At 42.2% G+C, this 17706-nt stretch overlaps 1 protein-coding gene across 1 annotated transcript; it reads left to right on the top strand.

Annotated features, from left to right (window-relative positions):
• Window positions 1-212: 212 nt before the first annotated feature.
• On the top strand, window positions 213-16912 carry FIBP (FGF1 intracellular binding protein). The gene is made up of 10 exons (XM_018552868.1): window positions 213-306; window positions 2251-2449; window positions 4527-4653; window positions 4760-4860; window positions 5913-6046; window positions 7738-7843; window positions 8948-9011; window positions 9584-9670; window positions 15118-15215; window positions 16780-16912. The coding sequence occupies exons 1-10, from the start codon at window positions 222-224 to the stop codon at window positions 16847-16849; spliced, it is 1071 nt and encodes a 356-aa protein (XP_018408370.1). The 5' UTR covers window positions 213-221; the 3' UTR covers window positions 16850-16912.
• Window positions 16913-17706: the final 794 nt, after the last annotated feature.

Here is a 17706-nt window from a genome sequence, read left to right as displayed (position 1 = left end):
GGTGCAGTGTGACGGTGCACACAGCAGATAAGTTTGTGGAAATCTTGTTTGCTGCTTCCTGTTGATAGGTTGTGTTTGGACGTCAGTGCTTTCATGTGAAATAGTGTTAAACAGACGCTTGGTGCAAAATTTTAAAGCGGACCTTCCATGACAAACAAAAGGTTACATTTTTGTCGAAAAATGTTACAAAGTGTTTCATTGTCTCTACAGAAACCCCAGCAATGTCAAATGAACTGGATGTGTTTGTGGGAAATACCACTCTGATCGATGAAGAGGTTTATCAGCTCTGGCTAGATGGATACTCAGGTATTTATCATATTAAACATTTGTGAAAGAATGGGTCGCTCTCAGGAGCTCAGTGAATTCAAGCGTGGTACCGTGATAGGTTGCCACCTGTGCAATAAGTCCGTGAAATTTTCTTGCTACTAAATATTCAACAGTCAACTATTAGTGTTATTATAACAAAGTGGAAGCAACTGGGAACAACAGCAACTCAGCCACGAAGTGGTAGACCACGTAAAATGACAGGCGGGGTCAGCGCATGCTGAAGCGCACAGTGCGCAGAAGTCGCCAATTGTCTGCAGAGTCAATAGCTGTAGACCTCCAAACCTTGTGTGGCCTTCAGATTGGCACAACAACAGTGCATAGGGAGCTTCATGGAATGGGTGTAAAGCACGCCGCCACTGGACTCTAGAGAAGTGGAGACGTGTTCTCTGGAGTGACCAATCACGCTTCTGTCTGGCAATCCAATGGACGTGTATGGGTTTGGGGGTTGCCAGGTGAACGGTACTTGCCTGACTGAATTGTGCCAAGTGTAACGTTTGTTGGAGGGGGAATTATGGTGTGGGGCTGTTTTTCAGGGGTTGGTCTTTGTCCCTTAGTTCCAGTGAAAGGAACTCTTAAGGCATCAGCATACCCAGACATTTTGGACAATTCCATGCTCCCAACTTTGCGGGAACAGTTTGAAGATGGCCCCTTCCGGTTCCCACATGACTGCCCACCAGTGCACAAAGCAAGGCCCATAAAGACATGGATGAGCGAGTTTGGGGTGGAGGAACTTGACTGGCCTGCATAGAGTCCAGACCTTCACCCGATAGAACACCTTTGGGATGAGTTAGTGCGGAGACTGCAAGACCGCCCTTCTCGTCCAACATCAGTACCTGACCTCACAAATGCGCTTCTGGAAGAATGGTCAAACATTCCCATAGACACACTCCTAAACCTTGTGAAGGCCTTCCCAGAAGAGTTAAAGCTGTTATAGCTGCAAAGGGTGGGCCAACTCAATATTGAACCCTACTGACTAAGACTGGGATACCATTAAAGTTCATGTGCGAGTAAAGGCAGGCGTCCCGATACTTTGGGCAATGTAGTGTATTATACATACATACATACATACATGCATACAGTATATATATGCCCATTGTATGATATGTTGATTTGAAATATACCCCCAGCCCTTCCACATCCAGGCATTTTGACTACAATTGAGGAATATTTTGACATACATTTGTATATGTATTTTTCATCTAGTCATTTTCACCCTAAATGCTTGGATAGAGTTTACCTTTAATACACTGAGTGGCCAGATTATTATGACCACCCCATCAGTACTTCGTTGGGCCACGAGATGACTCCACGAGATGACTTCGTTGGGCCGCCTCGTGACTCCACGAGATGTTGAAAGGTGATGCGAGGAATCTGACACTGCACTGTTGCCCTTCTGTTGTCTTGTACCAGTCTTGCCACTCTCCGTTCTGCCCTAACATTGACTAGTTGCTGACGGCCACAATTCGCACGTTCAGACCCAGATTTTCGGCTGACAGTCCAGTCTTTAAACACTTTAACAATGAGCCCCTCTTGAACATTTAACAAATTCTGCTGTTTTGCTGATACTCGCTCCATGGCTCGCGCCAACAATCATCCCACGTTCAAAGGCTGTGAAATCGCGTTGTTTACCCATATCTTCAGAAAAAAAATCACTTCTACTGTGGTGGTAAACAACCTGCTTTCCTATTTATAATGGTCTGGCCCTCTAGCAACTTCAGCGCAAAATTATAGCTAATTTGCCTACAAACGTCAGATGGTCATAATAAACTGGCCACTCAGTGTATATACTTCCATTTATATGGACATAAGCCATATGAGCGAAAGCCAACATTTTCTCAGAGTTGCTCCACCAGTTTTTCTTTGTTTAGAGATGATAGGCATGTTTATTTACCTTTTGCTGTTACACTTCTGTCTGTCTTGCAGTGAGTGATGCTGTCAATATTCGACTGAAAAGTGGAATTCTCGATCAGACTGGAGCAGGTCCTGATGTCCTCGAGAGTGACACCATGGACCATTACCGTACTTTTCAAATGATTGAAAGGCTCCTTCACTACCCCCCAAAGCTGGTACAGCAGCTGCTCTTTCAGATACCACCCTACAAGCAGAGCATGTTGATTGAGAGGTAGTGTGCCAAAACAAACAAAACAAAGTAGCAGAGACTGCCATTGACGACCATTTTCTAAAAATGCTAGTTATGTGGCTATTTTGATTACCTACTAGCTTCACTGACCTGGAACAAGTAGGCATTTCAGAAAAGTCATAAAGTCCATATTTGCATACATGTTTTGGTTAAATGGTATTGAAGCCAGAGGTTGAGCATGATTTTTGGGCTCTAGTGTTTTTTCCCATAGTTCTCCTTGGGGTAACGGGAGGACACAAACTAGCGTCCTCCCGTTACCCTAAGCTCAGTATACCGCGAGCTACAGCTCGCGGTATACTGAGACGCTGCACCTGGAGCGGATCCCGACGTAGCTGACGGGATCCGCCCAGCTGCGTGAGTGACAGCTGGCTCTGCCTATCTAGAGGCAGAGCCAGCTGTACCCGCCCCCTCCCCTGTCCGTTCCGCCAGTCAGCGCTGGCAGATCGGAGAGGGGAATCCAGCCCCTCCCCCTGTCACGGCAGAGAGCCGTGACAGGATCAAGAGGTAAGGGAACCCGGTATGTGTTCCCTCACCTCCCGATCTACTGAGCCGACCTGTGACAGTCTCATTGTCACAGGTCGGCTTACAACTATGAGGTGAGTGGAAATCACTCATGTCATAGTTCTCCTTTAAGGTTATGACTCACCGGAAGTCACATTAAGGAAGCATGGAATGACTCGCCGCCCGGCTTTCCAATTAGTTGGGAAGCCGTCTACTTACTTCCTTGTTACTAGGTGACGAGGAAGCATGCAGCCGGCTTTCTGGCCAATCAGGAAGGCGGGGGGGGTGGGTAATTACTCCCCGTCTGGCTTCTTGATTGGCCAGCTTCCCGACCAATCAGGAAGCAGGGTGGCGTATCATTACGACTTCTTCATTGGGCGGGATACCAGCTTTCTGGCCATTTAGGGAGCTGGGGGGTGGGTAATGGCTCGCCACCCAGCTTCCTGATTGGCCAGCTTTCCAACCAATCAGGAAGCTGGGCGGCAAGTCATTACACACCCCCCGGCTTCCTGATTGGCCGGGAAGCCAGCTCCATGCTCCCTCGTCACCCAGGTGATGAGGAGCATGAAGCCGGCTTCCCAGCCAATCAGGAAGCCGGGGGACGAGTCACAAGTACTCGCCCAAATACTCGGGATATATACTAGTATCGGTGCATCCCTAATTTTTAGCAATGGCAACCTCCATGATTCTCTTTGACAGATTGCTTTTACAACAGATCTGGTTTTAAGCTTTACTATGGTAGAAACAGAGCTGAGGTGCAGTGCCCGCATGTACATGTTAGTCTTCCGATGAACCCCTGTGTTCCTGTGGTCTCCCTTGAAACCTGAGACTCAGGGTGTTTATGAGGCCTTGGCCTTTGCTAAATCAGGAATAAGCCCCACTCCCTGGCATTCAACTGTCAAATGCCTTGTCTCTTGAAGTGGCAGACATGGGTTGGGCAGGCTAAAGGGTAAATTTGGTTTATATTCTGGTTGGAATATACTGTGTGATCCATTGATTCTTTAGATTTATTTTAATCCCTTATTCCTTTTTTTTTTTTTTTGCAGTTCGTTTTTACTACCAAATTTCTTTGGTTGGTTAGTCTCCGTTTTACTACCAATCTACTAGGTTGGTTGGCCTCTGTTTTGTTGGGACAGCAGGGGAACATGTACTCTTTTTTTTTTATTTTCCCTGCTTTAAAGTGAACCTGTTATTTTGTCCTGTACAGGTTAATGTTCACATTAACCCGCACTCTAACCCTTCTTTCTGTGAACATAACCCCTTTATTAAATACTCACCACTCTTGCACCTGACACCTCTTGCACTCAAAGATACTGCTGGTGGAAATATATCAGCTATGTATAAAGCTTGTGAAAGACATCCGAGCACTTAAAGGAAGGTCACTAAAAACACAGAGAACAACATACAAAAGCCATGCAGCAGGTGGCACTAGTAGGTGTTGAACCCAGCCAGGCATAACAATAGTGTTACTCAGCTGTTTTATAATCTTGTATAATCAATATATTCAAATCATAGTCCCTATTTTGGGTTCCTGAATGTTAATTGATTCCCTCTGTAGGTATTATGCATTTGATGAAGCTTTCGTCCGGGAAGTTCTTGGTAAAAAACTTTCAAAAGGAACTAAAAAAGATCTGGACGACATAAGTGCAAAGACTGGAGTGACCTTGAAAAGCTGCAGGAGACAGGTACTTTTCCTTTTTATGATTTATGGTATATTTTTATTATATGGGCATACTTTCTGATTGTTACTACCTTAATAGCTGTATTATATATTTCTTTTTTCTTGTACAGTTTGACAATTTCAAGCGAGTGTTCAAAGTGGTTGAAGAAATGAGGGGCAATTTAGTCGAGAACATTCAGCAGAATTTTCTGTTATCAGACAAGCTAGCCAGGTCTGTCTGCTTTCCTTATATCCATGTTTTTATGACACTTTACTATCATTTTATGAGACGCTTTTGAACATCTAGGTGCATTTGTCTGGAAAAGTGAAAAAATCAAGCCTATAGGTGAGAGGTTAAGGGTTTGGAGAGTGTACTGGGAAAGGTTCTTTGCTTTCTTGGCATGCAGACATCGGGATATAGTAATGTGGACAGAGGCCGTGACGTATATTTATAACGGGATCATTTGGAGCCATTTGTTCCCGGTGTTTATTAGTAGGGCCATATACAGGCACATTGGCATTTATATATACCAGTGTAAATATATAAATACCAAATGTGCTGCAGTGGTGTTTGTAATAGTACAACCCAATGAACCTTTATTGTCATGAAGAATATCTAACATTGAATTTTGTTAGGAGAAGAAGATACATTTTTACTTTTTTGTGCTATGTCGCTAGCTGCTTGTGCTTTGAGGTGACATCTATAGATACTTTATAGTTTACTTTAAAGAGACACATTCACTTTACCGAATCACAGCAAAGTGACAGTGTCTGCAGCTAGTCCACCCCTCAAGCCCTTATACTTGGCTCCCAGCTGCAGCACTTCAGCCTGTCTGAGCTCTGTTGCTGTCTGGTGTCAGAACCTAGTTAGGGGGATGACATCATCCCCCCCCCCCCCTCATGTGACAGTGTTAGGGCTTAGTGATTGGCTACTCAGGTCCACACACTGTCAGCAGTGGGAGGCCACATGCTCCCTCATACCTTGAAGCCCCAGTCCCTAGCAAGAGCAAAGCCGGTGCATGAGAGTGGTAAACCTAGCTGCCTGAGGGGGCTATCTGCAAACACTGTCACATTCAGTGTCTCTTTAACATGTGTATATTCTAAGGTTAAATTGGCTTTTCTTAGGGAACAGTTTAGAAAATGTAGGTGACAGAAAATGTGGCAGCGAGTTTTTCTTGGCAGAAGAGACTTTGGCAAAAGCATAAGTAGGTGCTTTGATGTTTATTTATGTTTCCTACATTTGCTGTTTTAAGCTTTGCTGACCATGTGGTTTTTCTTCCTTAGGGATTATGCTGCAATAGTTTTCTTTGCAAACAGTCGTTTTGAAACCGGGAAACGAAAACTTCAGTACCTCACTTTTGAAGACTTTGCTACCTGCGCTGAACATATTATTCAGAACTGGACTCTGGGAGCAGTGGGTGTGTAAAGAGGAAGTGTATGTATGTGTGTGTGTGTGTGTGTATATGTGTTATATATATATTTAAAGAAATTGTATAGGTAGTAAAGCTCTTTGTATCAACAAGTGGACCTCCAATGAGCTATATAATGAAGTCATGTATTATGTGTTGTAAACTATTTTTAAATTTGAACTCCAGGAAATATCTAAATGTGCTAGTGAAATAGATCAGGAAGCTGGTTTACCTGCTAAGTGATTTGTAACTATGTTCATACAATCCTGAGATTTACACAACCCTGCCGCACAACCAAGTGGATGACACTCTAGTGAGCCGACCTGTGACAGTCTCATTGTCACAGGTCGGCTAGAACTATGAGGTGAGTGAAAAGCACTCACCTCATAGTTCTCCTTTAAGTGAATGAGTACAGCAATGTCCTCTCTCCACCCACAGCCTTCTAACTGGACAGTGAAGTGGCAGTAGCACACAGATAAGGCCATCACTCTGCTTACTCTGCTTTCTCTTCCTATCAGTATCTTCCCTGTATTCTACCCAAGCTCCTGTTTCTGAGTTTGATTAGCTGGAATTTCATTTGAATTTAACATGTAATTTTGTAATGAATTAAGTTTCCTGACCAAAAACTACAGTCACTGTTGGAATTTGGTTTGTTTGAGAAAAAATTTCCATCCTGCTACTTTGATATTTTTTGGCACTATGGTCAAAAACAATTTGACAATTAAATATTACAAAATGGAATGAAGATTGCCAAATCTATCTTTTTAAAATGAAATTCTACTGCTTAATGCCTCCTCCATGCTTAGCAACCATTGATATCAGATATCAACCATACAAGAAGTGCAAAATCTACAATTAAGCTTTGCGACTGAAGCACATTATAGAGCGGAGGTTCATGTGGATCTGCAAAGGCTTTGGATGTTTGAATAAAATCATTCTGATGGCTTTTTAATATGGAGTGCGGCATTTTGCATTATTTCAGTGGTGAAAATGGTGTTTGGTTTGATTTTAGCAGAAAGACCGATCAGATTTAACTGAAAAGTAGCTGTAAGATGTTGCATACTGTGTCTGTTATGTATCTGGCTCACGGCTAAGTTGAAATAAATGGCTGGGGTGGAGATTGGTATTGAGGACATCTTAAAGGAGAATTATGAGGCAAGTGATTTTCACTCAGCCTCATAATCTGAGCCGATCTGTGACAATAAAACTGTCACAGGTCGGCTCAGTAGATCGGGAAGTGAGCGAACACATACTATCGCTCACTCACTTCTCGATCTATCCCTGCAGAGAGCCGTGACTGTCACTCACGGCTCCCTGCACCCCTCCCCTGTCTGATCCTCCAGCGCTGGCTGGCAGAACGGACGGAGGGGGCGGGCACAGCTGGCTCTACCTCTGGATAAGCAGAGCCAGCTGTCAATCCCGCAGCTGGGTGGATCTCGACAGCAATGTTGGGATCCGTCCCGGCTGCGGCGTCTCAGTATACCGCGAGCTGTAGCTCGCGGTATACTGAGCTTTGGGTCATGGGAGAACGCTAGTTTGTGTTCTCCCGTGACCCTTAGGAGAACTATGGGGAAAAGCCCTGACCCCATAGTTCTCCTTTAAGAGACGATGTAAGAGAGGCAAAGTACAAGTCGAAGTTTCACATTTCTTTAATAAAACAGCATTTACATTTTTATTACAGTTTTCTTTTTTCTCTTAAGATGTAGCAGAAGACATGGATATGGATTTGGATAAGGAATTTCTGCAGGATCTGAAAGACCTGAAAATCCTAATAACAGACAAAGACCTTCTGGATCAGCATAAGAGGTGATTAGTTGGGAAGGCAGCAAACAGATATTTAAGAGAAATGTTTTTAAAGTGTAACTATACTGAAAAACTTTTTATGTTTTGAGTGGATTAAGGAGGGGGGTTGATGTCCTTCCAGGTATTAACTGCTGCCTGTGTCCCTACTGGCCCTTTAGTTCAACTTTGTTCCATTTTCTGGAGTACATTGAACATTTATTTCTATAAAGAAGTTTATAGAAAGACGGTGGCGTTGGTGTTGCCAGACCCCTAGAAAAAGTATTCCTAAGAACTTACTAGGCAATGTGTGCTCATTCGCAAACAGGTTAATTTTGGGAGTGGGTGTAGGTCGTTGATTGTTCTAATTTTGTGGAATGATTTGAAGTTTCTATTTTGTTAACATATGTTGTGGAATAAATGTTATGTGCAATAGGATGATTAATATAGAAAAATTAACTTGAGAAGGTATTAGGGAGCAGAGCATCTCAGACACTTGTAACATGAAATATCACTATAAAGTGCACTGTGGAGAAATTGGAATCAAACTATGAAACATTCATCAAATGGAATACTCAAGGAGTGTGGGATGTACTTACAATTCCATGAAAGATATAAGAGGGTAAAAAATAGGTACAATAGGAATCTGATTGGGTGGCAGCGTGCTTTTAATAGACTTAAAATGTACATTTATTTAAGAACATGCATTGCTCCTAGAGTTGGCCTTTGGAGGAAAGATGTATACCATCCTGTAGCCGTATGGGATATGCTGGTTGGTGACAGATTATATACAGTATACCCTTACCTGGATACTTCTGCTGGTTGGTTATTATGTATAGAAACATTAATAGTTGTGACAGTCATGATCAATTATTCAGTATGGAAGTTGGTAACAGATTATATATGGTACCAGATTAAGATCTTGAGTAGATGGACAATTGCAGCATGCTTTCGGACACATGCAGCCATGTGAGTAATGTCCATGTGCTTTCTGCAGACATTGCTTATTGGCAGTGTCTATGTCCTCCCCACCAACAATACTTCATGAAATGTGCGGAGGACGTCCTTAGATGAGCTTGTTACCTACACTGATGCAGAACTGCTGACATCATATGAACTTTTTCTTTCCAGCTTAGTGTGTACATCTTTAAGAGCAAAAATGTGTGCGTTTCATGAAATGGAAACAAATTTTAAGGTAAGCATAATAGCTTCTTCTTTTTACTTTTTAGATGCTATAAAATTACATATCTACACATATATGCCAGCAACATAATAATGGTAAGAATGTATTAAAGCTGAAACAAATAAACGGAAATATAACCAAGTGCAACCAAGCAGATATAAAGTAAAACTGTACTGTATAAGCCAAACTCTAGGTCCATGATATGTAACGTTACTGGCCAATAGTGAGGCTGGGAAGGGGTGGGGCCTCAGTCAACCAAAAAATCTGGTTTGTATATGCATATTGATGTGAGCTGGATTCTGGGCACCTCTACAGTTGAGAAAAAAAACCCACCAAATGTAAACAAAATAAAACAACTGAAGGTACCTGCAATGTAGCAACAATGGCACCTGAGGAGTTTTTTGCAAGTACACATTTGTTTTATTTTTATTTTATTTTACAGAGCATATAAAAAATGAAAGCTAAACTAGTTGTGATGGGAACAATCCTGTTTTTCTCTGTAAATAACTCTGACTATCTATAATAATGCATTGAGCTTGCATAGTATAGGTCTCTATTTCTAATCTTTTTTTTTTTTTCTACAGACACTCTCTCGGGCTTTGGTGAATATTGGAACCAGCCTCACTCATAATAAGGATGTACGAGACTTCTTCATTGATCTTGTAGAAAAGGTATTAACACATTTCCTGTTACTCGCTCCTATCTTTATCTATAGCCCACTCTTTGATCTTTATAACATGTATTTTTCCTTGAGGTGATTGTGCAGTTGTTAAATGTTGTAACTTTAGATTATGTTCCATCAGTTTATATGTTGAACAGAAGACCATACACTGTTCATTTCTGTAATTCTGTGTTTGTGGTTACAGTAAAGGTAATCCTGTTGCTCAGCTTTTGAATTTTGAGAGAGGAACTGCAACCAGCATGTAACTGTCTATTACATAGTTAGGCTGAAAAAGGACACCGACACAAGTTCATCGAGTTGAACCTATAGAGAGAAGAAAACCTAAAACAGAACTCTATGCCCATGTTGATCCAGAGGAAAGAAGAAAAAAAACCCTGTAGGGCTGGGGTCTTAAACTCATTTGACTTGGAGGCCATTGTATGTGATATGATTACATGCGGTTAGAAAACACTCTCCCTGGTTGCACAATCGATGCGTCCAGGGAGAGTGACTGATTCCTAAGCAAATGTAATCATATCACATATCTTTACATGCAGTATGCAGGCGTTTACATGCAGCTGCTGTCATCTGATCATTAACTTAAATAGGTGATAGCTGTAAACACAAGATTATGCATTCCTCCTGCAGGAAAACACAAGTTCCTGATGCAGGAATTTCTAATTACACCTAAAGATACAGGTGTGAATGTAGCCTAATACACTCCCCCCGTACACATAAAAAAAGCTACCCCTGCACATATAAAATAATACACTCCCCCTGCGCATATAAAATAATACACTCACCCCCACCCCTGCACATGTAAAATAATACACTCCTTCTTTTTTCCCCCCGACAGCACATCCACATATAAAATTAACATAAAATACAGAGCCCCCTCTCCTACTTACCTTTTTGCAGGGAGGAGGCTGTGAGGAGGCACGGTCGATCCCTGGTGCTCTATCCATCCTTCGACCGAAGCTCAGAACTGAACTCCGGCCGAAAGGATCTCAGTGTCGGGAGGAGCAGCTCTGCGGTCTGCATCCGATAGAGATGCAGACTGTGTAGCTGCTCCCGCAAGTCAGGTATGCGGTCCGTAACCGTAGACACTGCCAATAGTACCGGCTCGCGGGCCGGTAGTTTGAGACCGCTGCTGTAAGGCATGGATCAATTTGCTCCATCAGGGGGAAAAAAATCCTTCCTGACCCCACAAGGCAACCAGATATTCCCTGGATCAACAATCTTCAGAGTTTATTTTACTTATAAAATGTTAATATCCAGTAATATTCTGTGCATTTAGGAATGCATCCAGATTTCTTTTTTTAAACAGTTAAATTAGCTAGCTAGAACTAGCTCCTGGGGGAGTCTATTCCACTTTTTCACAGCTCTAATTGTGAAGAAGCCTTTCCGTATGCAAAGGTTAAACCTCTTTTCCTCCAGACGCAAAGAGTGCCTCCTTGTCCTTTGCAGTGACCTTAAAGTGAATAATTTGGCACCAAGCTCTTTATATGGACCATTTATGTATTTATACATGGTGATCATATCCCCCCTTAATCGTCCTCTTCTCCAGAGAGAACAAATTCAGATCAGTTAATCTTTCCTCATAGCTGAGCTCCTCCATGCCTCTTATGAGTTTAGTTGCCCATGTGGAACATGCAGTTCAGTTTTGGGCTCCAGTTCACAAAAAGGATGGTGTGGATCTGGAGAAAGTGCAGACACTTTTTTACAGTTCCACAACATCTTTTTTTGGGGATTTGTATCATTTGATTTACACAACATGCCTACTACCTTTAAAGATGGAAAATATTTTTTATTGTGATACAAACAAATAAGAAAGAAAACGTAAGCGTGCATAACTAATCACCCCCCTCCCCCCAAAGTCAATACTTTGTAGAGCCACCTATTGCAGCAATTACAGCTGCAAGTCTCAGTCTCTGTGGATGGTGTTCTCGGGGTGGTGAGAGGTCTTGAGTTTGCGCCAGACATAGTGTTTTCCTTGAAAGTCAAAAAGCTCAGTTTTAGTCTCATCTGACCCAGAGTACCTTCTTCCATATGTTTGGGGAGTCTTCCACATGCCTTTTGGCAAACAGCAAACCTGTTTGCTTATTTTTTCTGTAAGCAATGGCTTTTTTCTGGCCACTCTTCCATGAAGGCCAGCTGTGTGGAGTGTACAGCTTAAAGTGGTCCTATGCACAGATAATCCAGTCTCCGATGTGGAGCTTTTCAGCTCTCAGGGTTATCTTTGGTCTCTTTGTTGCCTCTCTGATTAATGTTCTCCTTGTCTGGTGCATGAGTTTTGGTGGGTGGCCTTTTCTTGGCAGGTTTGTTGTGATGCCATATTCTGTCCATTTTTTTAATAATGGGTTTAATGGTGTTTCCGTGGAATGTTTCATATAATTCTTTTTTTTTTTTATAACCTAACCCTGATCTGTACTTCTCAACAACTTCGTCCCTGACCTGTTTGGAGAGCTCCTTTGTCTTCATGGTGCTGCTTGCTTGGTGATGCCCCTTGCTCAGTGGTGCCCCTTGCTCAGTGGAGTTGCAGATTCTGGGGCCTTTCAGAACGGGTGTGTATATATACTAAGATCATGTGACACTTAGATTGCACACATGTGGTCTTTATTTAACTAATTATGTGACTTCTGAAGGTAATTGGTTGCACCAGATCTTGCGGTGCAGCACGGGGACAGCACTGAAAGTGTCACACATATTGAGTAAGATATTGAGTCACATGCCAGCTCTGTCTGCAGTTCACATACCAGGGGTAGAAAACTGGCAAGCAGACTATCTCAGTGGAAAGGTTCTGGATCAAGGAGAGTGAGCCTTTCAGCCAGAAGTCTTCTAACACATCTGGCAGCGATGGGGAAGCCATATGCCGTGCTTCTAGAAGTTGATAGATTTGCTGCAAGGACAAAGGATGCTTTGGGCAGATGCGAATGGATGCATTGCTGGCTCCATGTGATTGATACAATCCCATGTAGTCTTATCCAAATTGGACAGAAGTTGAGGTGCTTCCAATGATCCTGGTGGCTCCAGATTAGCCCCAAAGGTCATGGTGCGCAGACCTCATTTGTCTGAGATAAAGGGTCTTCTCGAAGCAGTAGATGCCAAAGAGTGTCCACTACCAAAGACTCACTTACCACCCTGCTTTACAGCCTGTTGAAAACCCTGTGCTGAGTGACAGAGGGTTATCGATATGATTAGAGTGGTGCACCAGTTGGCCTTGAGCACACTTAGGGTGCTGGTGGCAGCATTGGTGTTTATTTTTCAATGTCCTTTGGCATTTCTTGTTCGCACTTTCATTTAGGATGTTACCCATGTTGCCCCTCCAGTCAGACCACCATTGTTGCCATGGGAAGTGCTTGTCCGCACTTCTATTTAGGGTGTTATGCACATTGCTCCTCTATTTAGACCACCGTTGCCATTGTGGAACCTGAACTTAGTTTTTTTGGTGTTGCATAAATCACTTTTAGGTACTGGGGAGATCCCGCTGCTAACACTCTCTCACAAAGTGGCATTTCTAGTAGTTGTTACTTTCGCGTCTATAGTCTTTAAAGTGGTGGCAGCAAAGCATTCATTCTTGCTCTTTCATTTGGATAAGGCCATCCTGTGTCTTCGACACTCTTTCATACTTAAGGTGGTTTAATTTTTCTACTGAAATGTGAACATTGTGCTTCCGTTGCTTTGTCCCAAACCAATCCACCCTAAGAAAGTTGCCTTAGTTCCTTTAGATGTAGTATTTGAATGCTACGTCGAGTTTTGGCAGGTTTGATACCCTATTCGAGGTTGTAGAGGGCCCATATAAGGGCATTGTAGTGCTGACTGCTACTAAATCACACTGTATTGTCAAACCTTATGCTACCAAGCTAAGAGAACCACCAGTTCGGGTTATTGCGCATTTGACGCGAGTAGTAATCGCATCTTTGGTTTTCCTCTATCAAGCAGCGATTTTTCCAATTTGGAAGGTGGCCACTTGGTTGTTCATGCAATTTACAAGATGGATGTGGCAGCATCAGCTAATGCCAGTTTTGGATGTAAAGTTTTGCAGGTTGGAATAGCCTGTATCTTTCTCTTTTGAGACAATTAGTCTGATTTTTTTTTTTTTTTCTTCCTACTCCAGTATCGCACTGCTTTGTGGCATCCCAGTAGGTGATGATCTAAAGCAGAGCTGCACCTCCAATGAACAAAAGACAAAATAGCATTTTTTGTACTGACTGCAAAATCCTTTTCTCTTTGTGCATTTGAGAACACAGCACCTGGCCCCCTGGCTTGCTGCTGCCTATGTACACATACTTTGTTTTTGTGTACACTACTGTATTATTTATGATAAACAATGCTTTAGCAAACTTAAAGGGTTATTAAACCCTCCGGTGTTTTTGCATATATCTACTGCTAGCAAGCAGTAGATATATGCAAAAAGTGTAAAAATAAAAATAAAAACGCTTTAAAAAAGGTTTAAACTTACCTGTGTCTTCCCCGCGCGCTCCCGTCCGAAAAATTCTCGGGCGGCCGCAAAGCATCTTGGGGCGGGCGCATGCGCAGTTCACATTTTTGGCCGGGAGACGAGGAGAGACGCAAGTTAAGGCTATGGATGCGTGCACCCGCATGCAGACACCGTGGGACAGGAAGTGCCAGCAAGGATAGGGGAGTCAGCACTGGATCGGAAACCCGCAGCAGCGCTGGAGGGACAGATGAAAAGGACAGGAAAGAAGAAGATCGGATTAAGAGACATCATTTAAGGTAAGTGCTTACATTAACATTGGGGGGAGGGAAAAAAAATCTTTGACTTTAATGCCACTTTAATAACCTCTAGTTAGAGTTTACCTCCATTTCCTCTTCAGGATGGGTATTTATAATATATAGTTGTCATGCTATATCTTTGACTAAAAATAGATGTCACACTGGTATTTTTTTTTGTGTTGGAGCAGATTTTCTTTGTATACTTGTATCAAATGTAGAGACTGCTTTCTGTAATTGCAACCACAGTATGTCTCCAACGTGCACTTTTTCATTGTTCATTTTGGCACCTCAAGTAAACAAATGTTTTTTTATTAAAATTAGTATGAACCTATAAGAATAGAAATATGGAAGCTATGATTTGCTAATGTACTCTATGAAGGTTCAGGCTCTGGGGCTGTCCCCCTGATTTTGGCTTCACTACCTCATAAGTCACCAACCTGGAGCAAGCTGCTGTCTAAAAAGACCAGACTCCTATCCTACATGATTGTTCCAGATCAGTGACTCATAAGAAAGTGCAGACAGAATCGGTCCTGGTGTCGGCATCTTTAAAACAAATATCAACAATGGTAACTCCCATTTCTCTTTCCTCCCAGGTTCTATTTGCATGTGTTGTGTGTTAAAAATACATCTGAGTATATTTTGTTCTGTTTTTTTTAGGTTTTAAGCTGTATACTTGTAATAAATAACTGTCATCATTTCCTTCCCTTTACTTTCATGCAGTTTATAGAGCCCTGTAAATCTGCTAACTGGTCTTTTTCGGATGTTCAGCTGTTTCTCACTCAGTACACAGCATCTGCTCGTGCTCTTGACGCCTTCAAGTGAGTGTTTTATTGGTCTCCCTGCTGTCACTGTGACATCCTGTTCTCTTATGTGTCCTCTTCTTCACAACTCTCTTTACTTGTCTTTCCTTCCTGGTAGGAGTTCTGACATAAACATTTGTACATGCCTTGCCATTTCTTCTAGTTTTCTCAATTTTAATTTCCTTTTTAATGGGTAGGCAATCATGGAGACATTTTGACTCTGGACATGTTGTTGTTATGTGTGACCTTTCTAAAATCCAGAAATATATGTTTTAGTGAAAAACACAGAGTTCATGCATATCGCTGTATCTCATCCTCCTATATTCGTGTAATTTAAATTCATATCCACAAAGAATAAATACATTTTTTTAACGTCAACTTGGACATTAGATGACAGACTCCTGGTCCAACTGGTTTTCTACCCGATTGGGTGACAATCTGATATCTCCGGAGCAGTCTCATATAATCCTGGATGACCGTGCCTGGTAAATAAAGTGATTTGTTTAGCTCAAAATATGATGGCAGGCTATCTGTCTGGAGGAAGTGTTACCGCGTTTCTCCTTTTCTCCAAGTTGACTTGTCTAACCAATCTCTAATGCCTGTGACCAGCAACGTAGAAAAATGCATTATTTAAACCTATTTAACCTATTGTAACTAATGAGTACAGATATGTCACAGCACTCACAGATGCTGTAGTATTTTAAGTTGACTCAGTGTGAACCTTATGCTTTGTGGATCTTGAAATTTGGCTCAAAACACCTTATCTGTGCTGAGGACTTTTTTTTTACACCTTTTTGCACAGTCCATTATCATGATCAGTAAGTCTCTATTATAAGATCCAAACAGATTGCACAGTGATGGACGATGTAACAAAATGGACTATGGGTTGGACTTGATGGACGTATGTCTTTATTCAACCCCAAATACTATGTAAAAATGCAGATGTTGCTCATAACACCAGTAGCATGCCAAGTGCCATGTTTTATTAGGAAGGATAGAAAATGAAAACAGGAATGTGGTTGGTTGATATGTACAGCATCTTCACTTTTCACACCCCTGTTTAGTAGGATTGCAATAATTACTGTGGCCCAGAACATGTCTTCATTTTGTTTGGTCTGCAGATCCCTTTCTTTGTTGTATTTCAGGTTTTCTGTGTATATACCATTTGTTACAACTTGTAGATGCGTTGAAAAAAAATATTTGTCTCATGCCATAACTAAAAGTGATAAAAATTGTGCCCTTTTTTAATCATATGATTTAAGACTAGGCCAGCATGATGCCACATGACATTTGTAGTTTGCAGAAAATCTTGATGAACTGACATTAGAAGGTTGCTCCTGAATTCTTGACTGACCCATCCTGCCCCAAATAGGTTTCTGACATCAGTTCTGAGATGCTACAGGAGTGGCCAGGCAACCAATGACTTGGCGTAGGTGACATGAGCTAGTGTCAGTCTGATCTCACATTTATCCTCTTTCATCCATTTTACTATACAGTATAGAAAATAAATATTTATATAAACCTGCCTTTTTTAATAAAGGTCTGTTTAAAGTCTTTTCTTTGTTCTGTTCTTTCTCTGCAGGCAGCAGGCTCTTTGGGAGAGATACATGGGTACTTTACGAAGCTGTCTCCTGAAAATGTATCACAACTAAAGGAACAAGCTCACTAATGGGCTGTAAACTCAAGTACATGTCCACTGATCACATGACTGAATATCAGAAGGAAACCAGTGCTGAGAGATGCATTTAAAGCGGACCTTTACTCTCAAAAATCAAATTCAACCAATGCTTCCCTCTATGTATGCTGATTAATAATAACATAGACATGTCAGGTGTAAAATGCTGTAATTTTGAAATACTTACACTTGCAGAACATTCACTTCCTGCTTTGAAAGGGCAAACTGATTTCAGTTTGGCAAAGCAATGCACACTGGGATTGCTTTGTCATCAGCAGAGCATTGCTGGGAAATCTCATATGTAATCTAGCGAGATCTCAGGGAAAAGCATTTGCCTCCCCTGAGATGATGTGCATGGTCACATGTTTAGTCACATGTGACAGAGATCAAGGAAGTAATAGGAGAGCTACAGTGACGTGCGGTACCTCTTGCTCCGGGTGAAGCATTCCCCTGTCCCGCCCCCCTGCCGGCCGAAGATCCACCCTACCCCCAAGCTAGTGTAAAGGAGGAAGGGAGGAGCCTCCCTGTCCCTCACTTGCTCCTCACCGCTGAGGCGCACCGTCCATGACCGGTTACACAGCGGGGAGGATTTATCTGCAATGTAACCTGTTAGATGCCGCTCTGAATGGAGAAAAAGCTGTCGGCTTCAGACATGAACCTGACAGCTTTTTCCTCCATAATTCTAGATGAGGCTCTGCCTCCCCTGACCGCACATCCATGGAGAGCTAGTAATCTGCCCTTAGTAAACATGGCTACTGTCAGAAGACTGGGGAAGGAAAGAGAAACAAAGAATACAAAGCCTGCAATGTTCTAGAAGTTTCTGTTTGTAGATTG

This window comes from Nanorana parkeri, unplaced genomic scaffold, assembly GCF_000935625.1.
Source record: "Nanorana parkeri isolate BGI_ZX_2015 unplaced genomic scaffold, ASM93562v1 scaffold99, whole genome shotgun sequence".
NCBI lineage: Eukaryota > Metazoa > Chordata > Amphibia > Anura > Dicroglossidae > Nanorana > Nanorana parkeri.
This window is presented reverse-complemented; position numbering and strand designations above follow the sequence as displayed.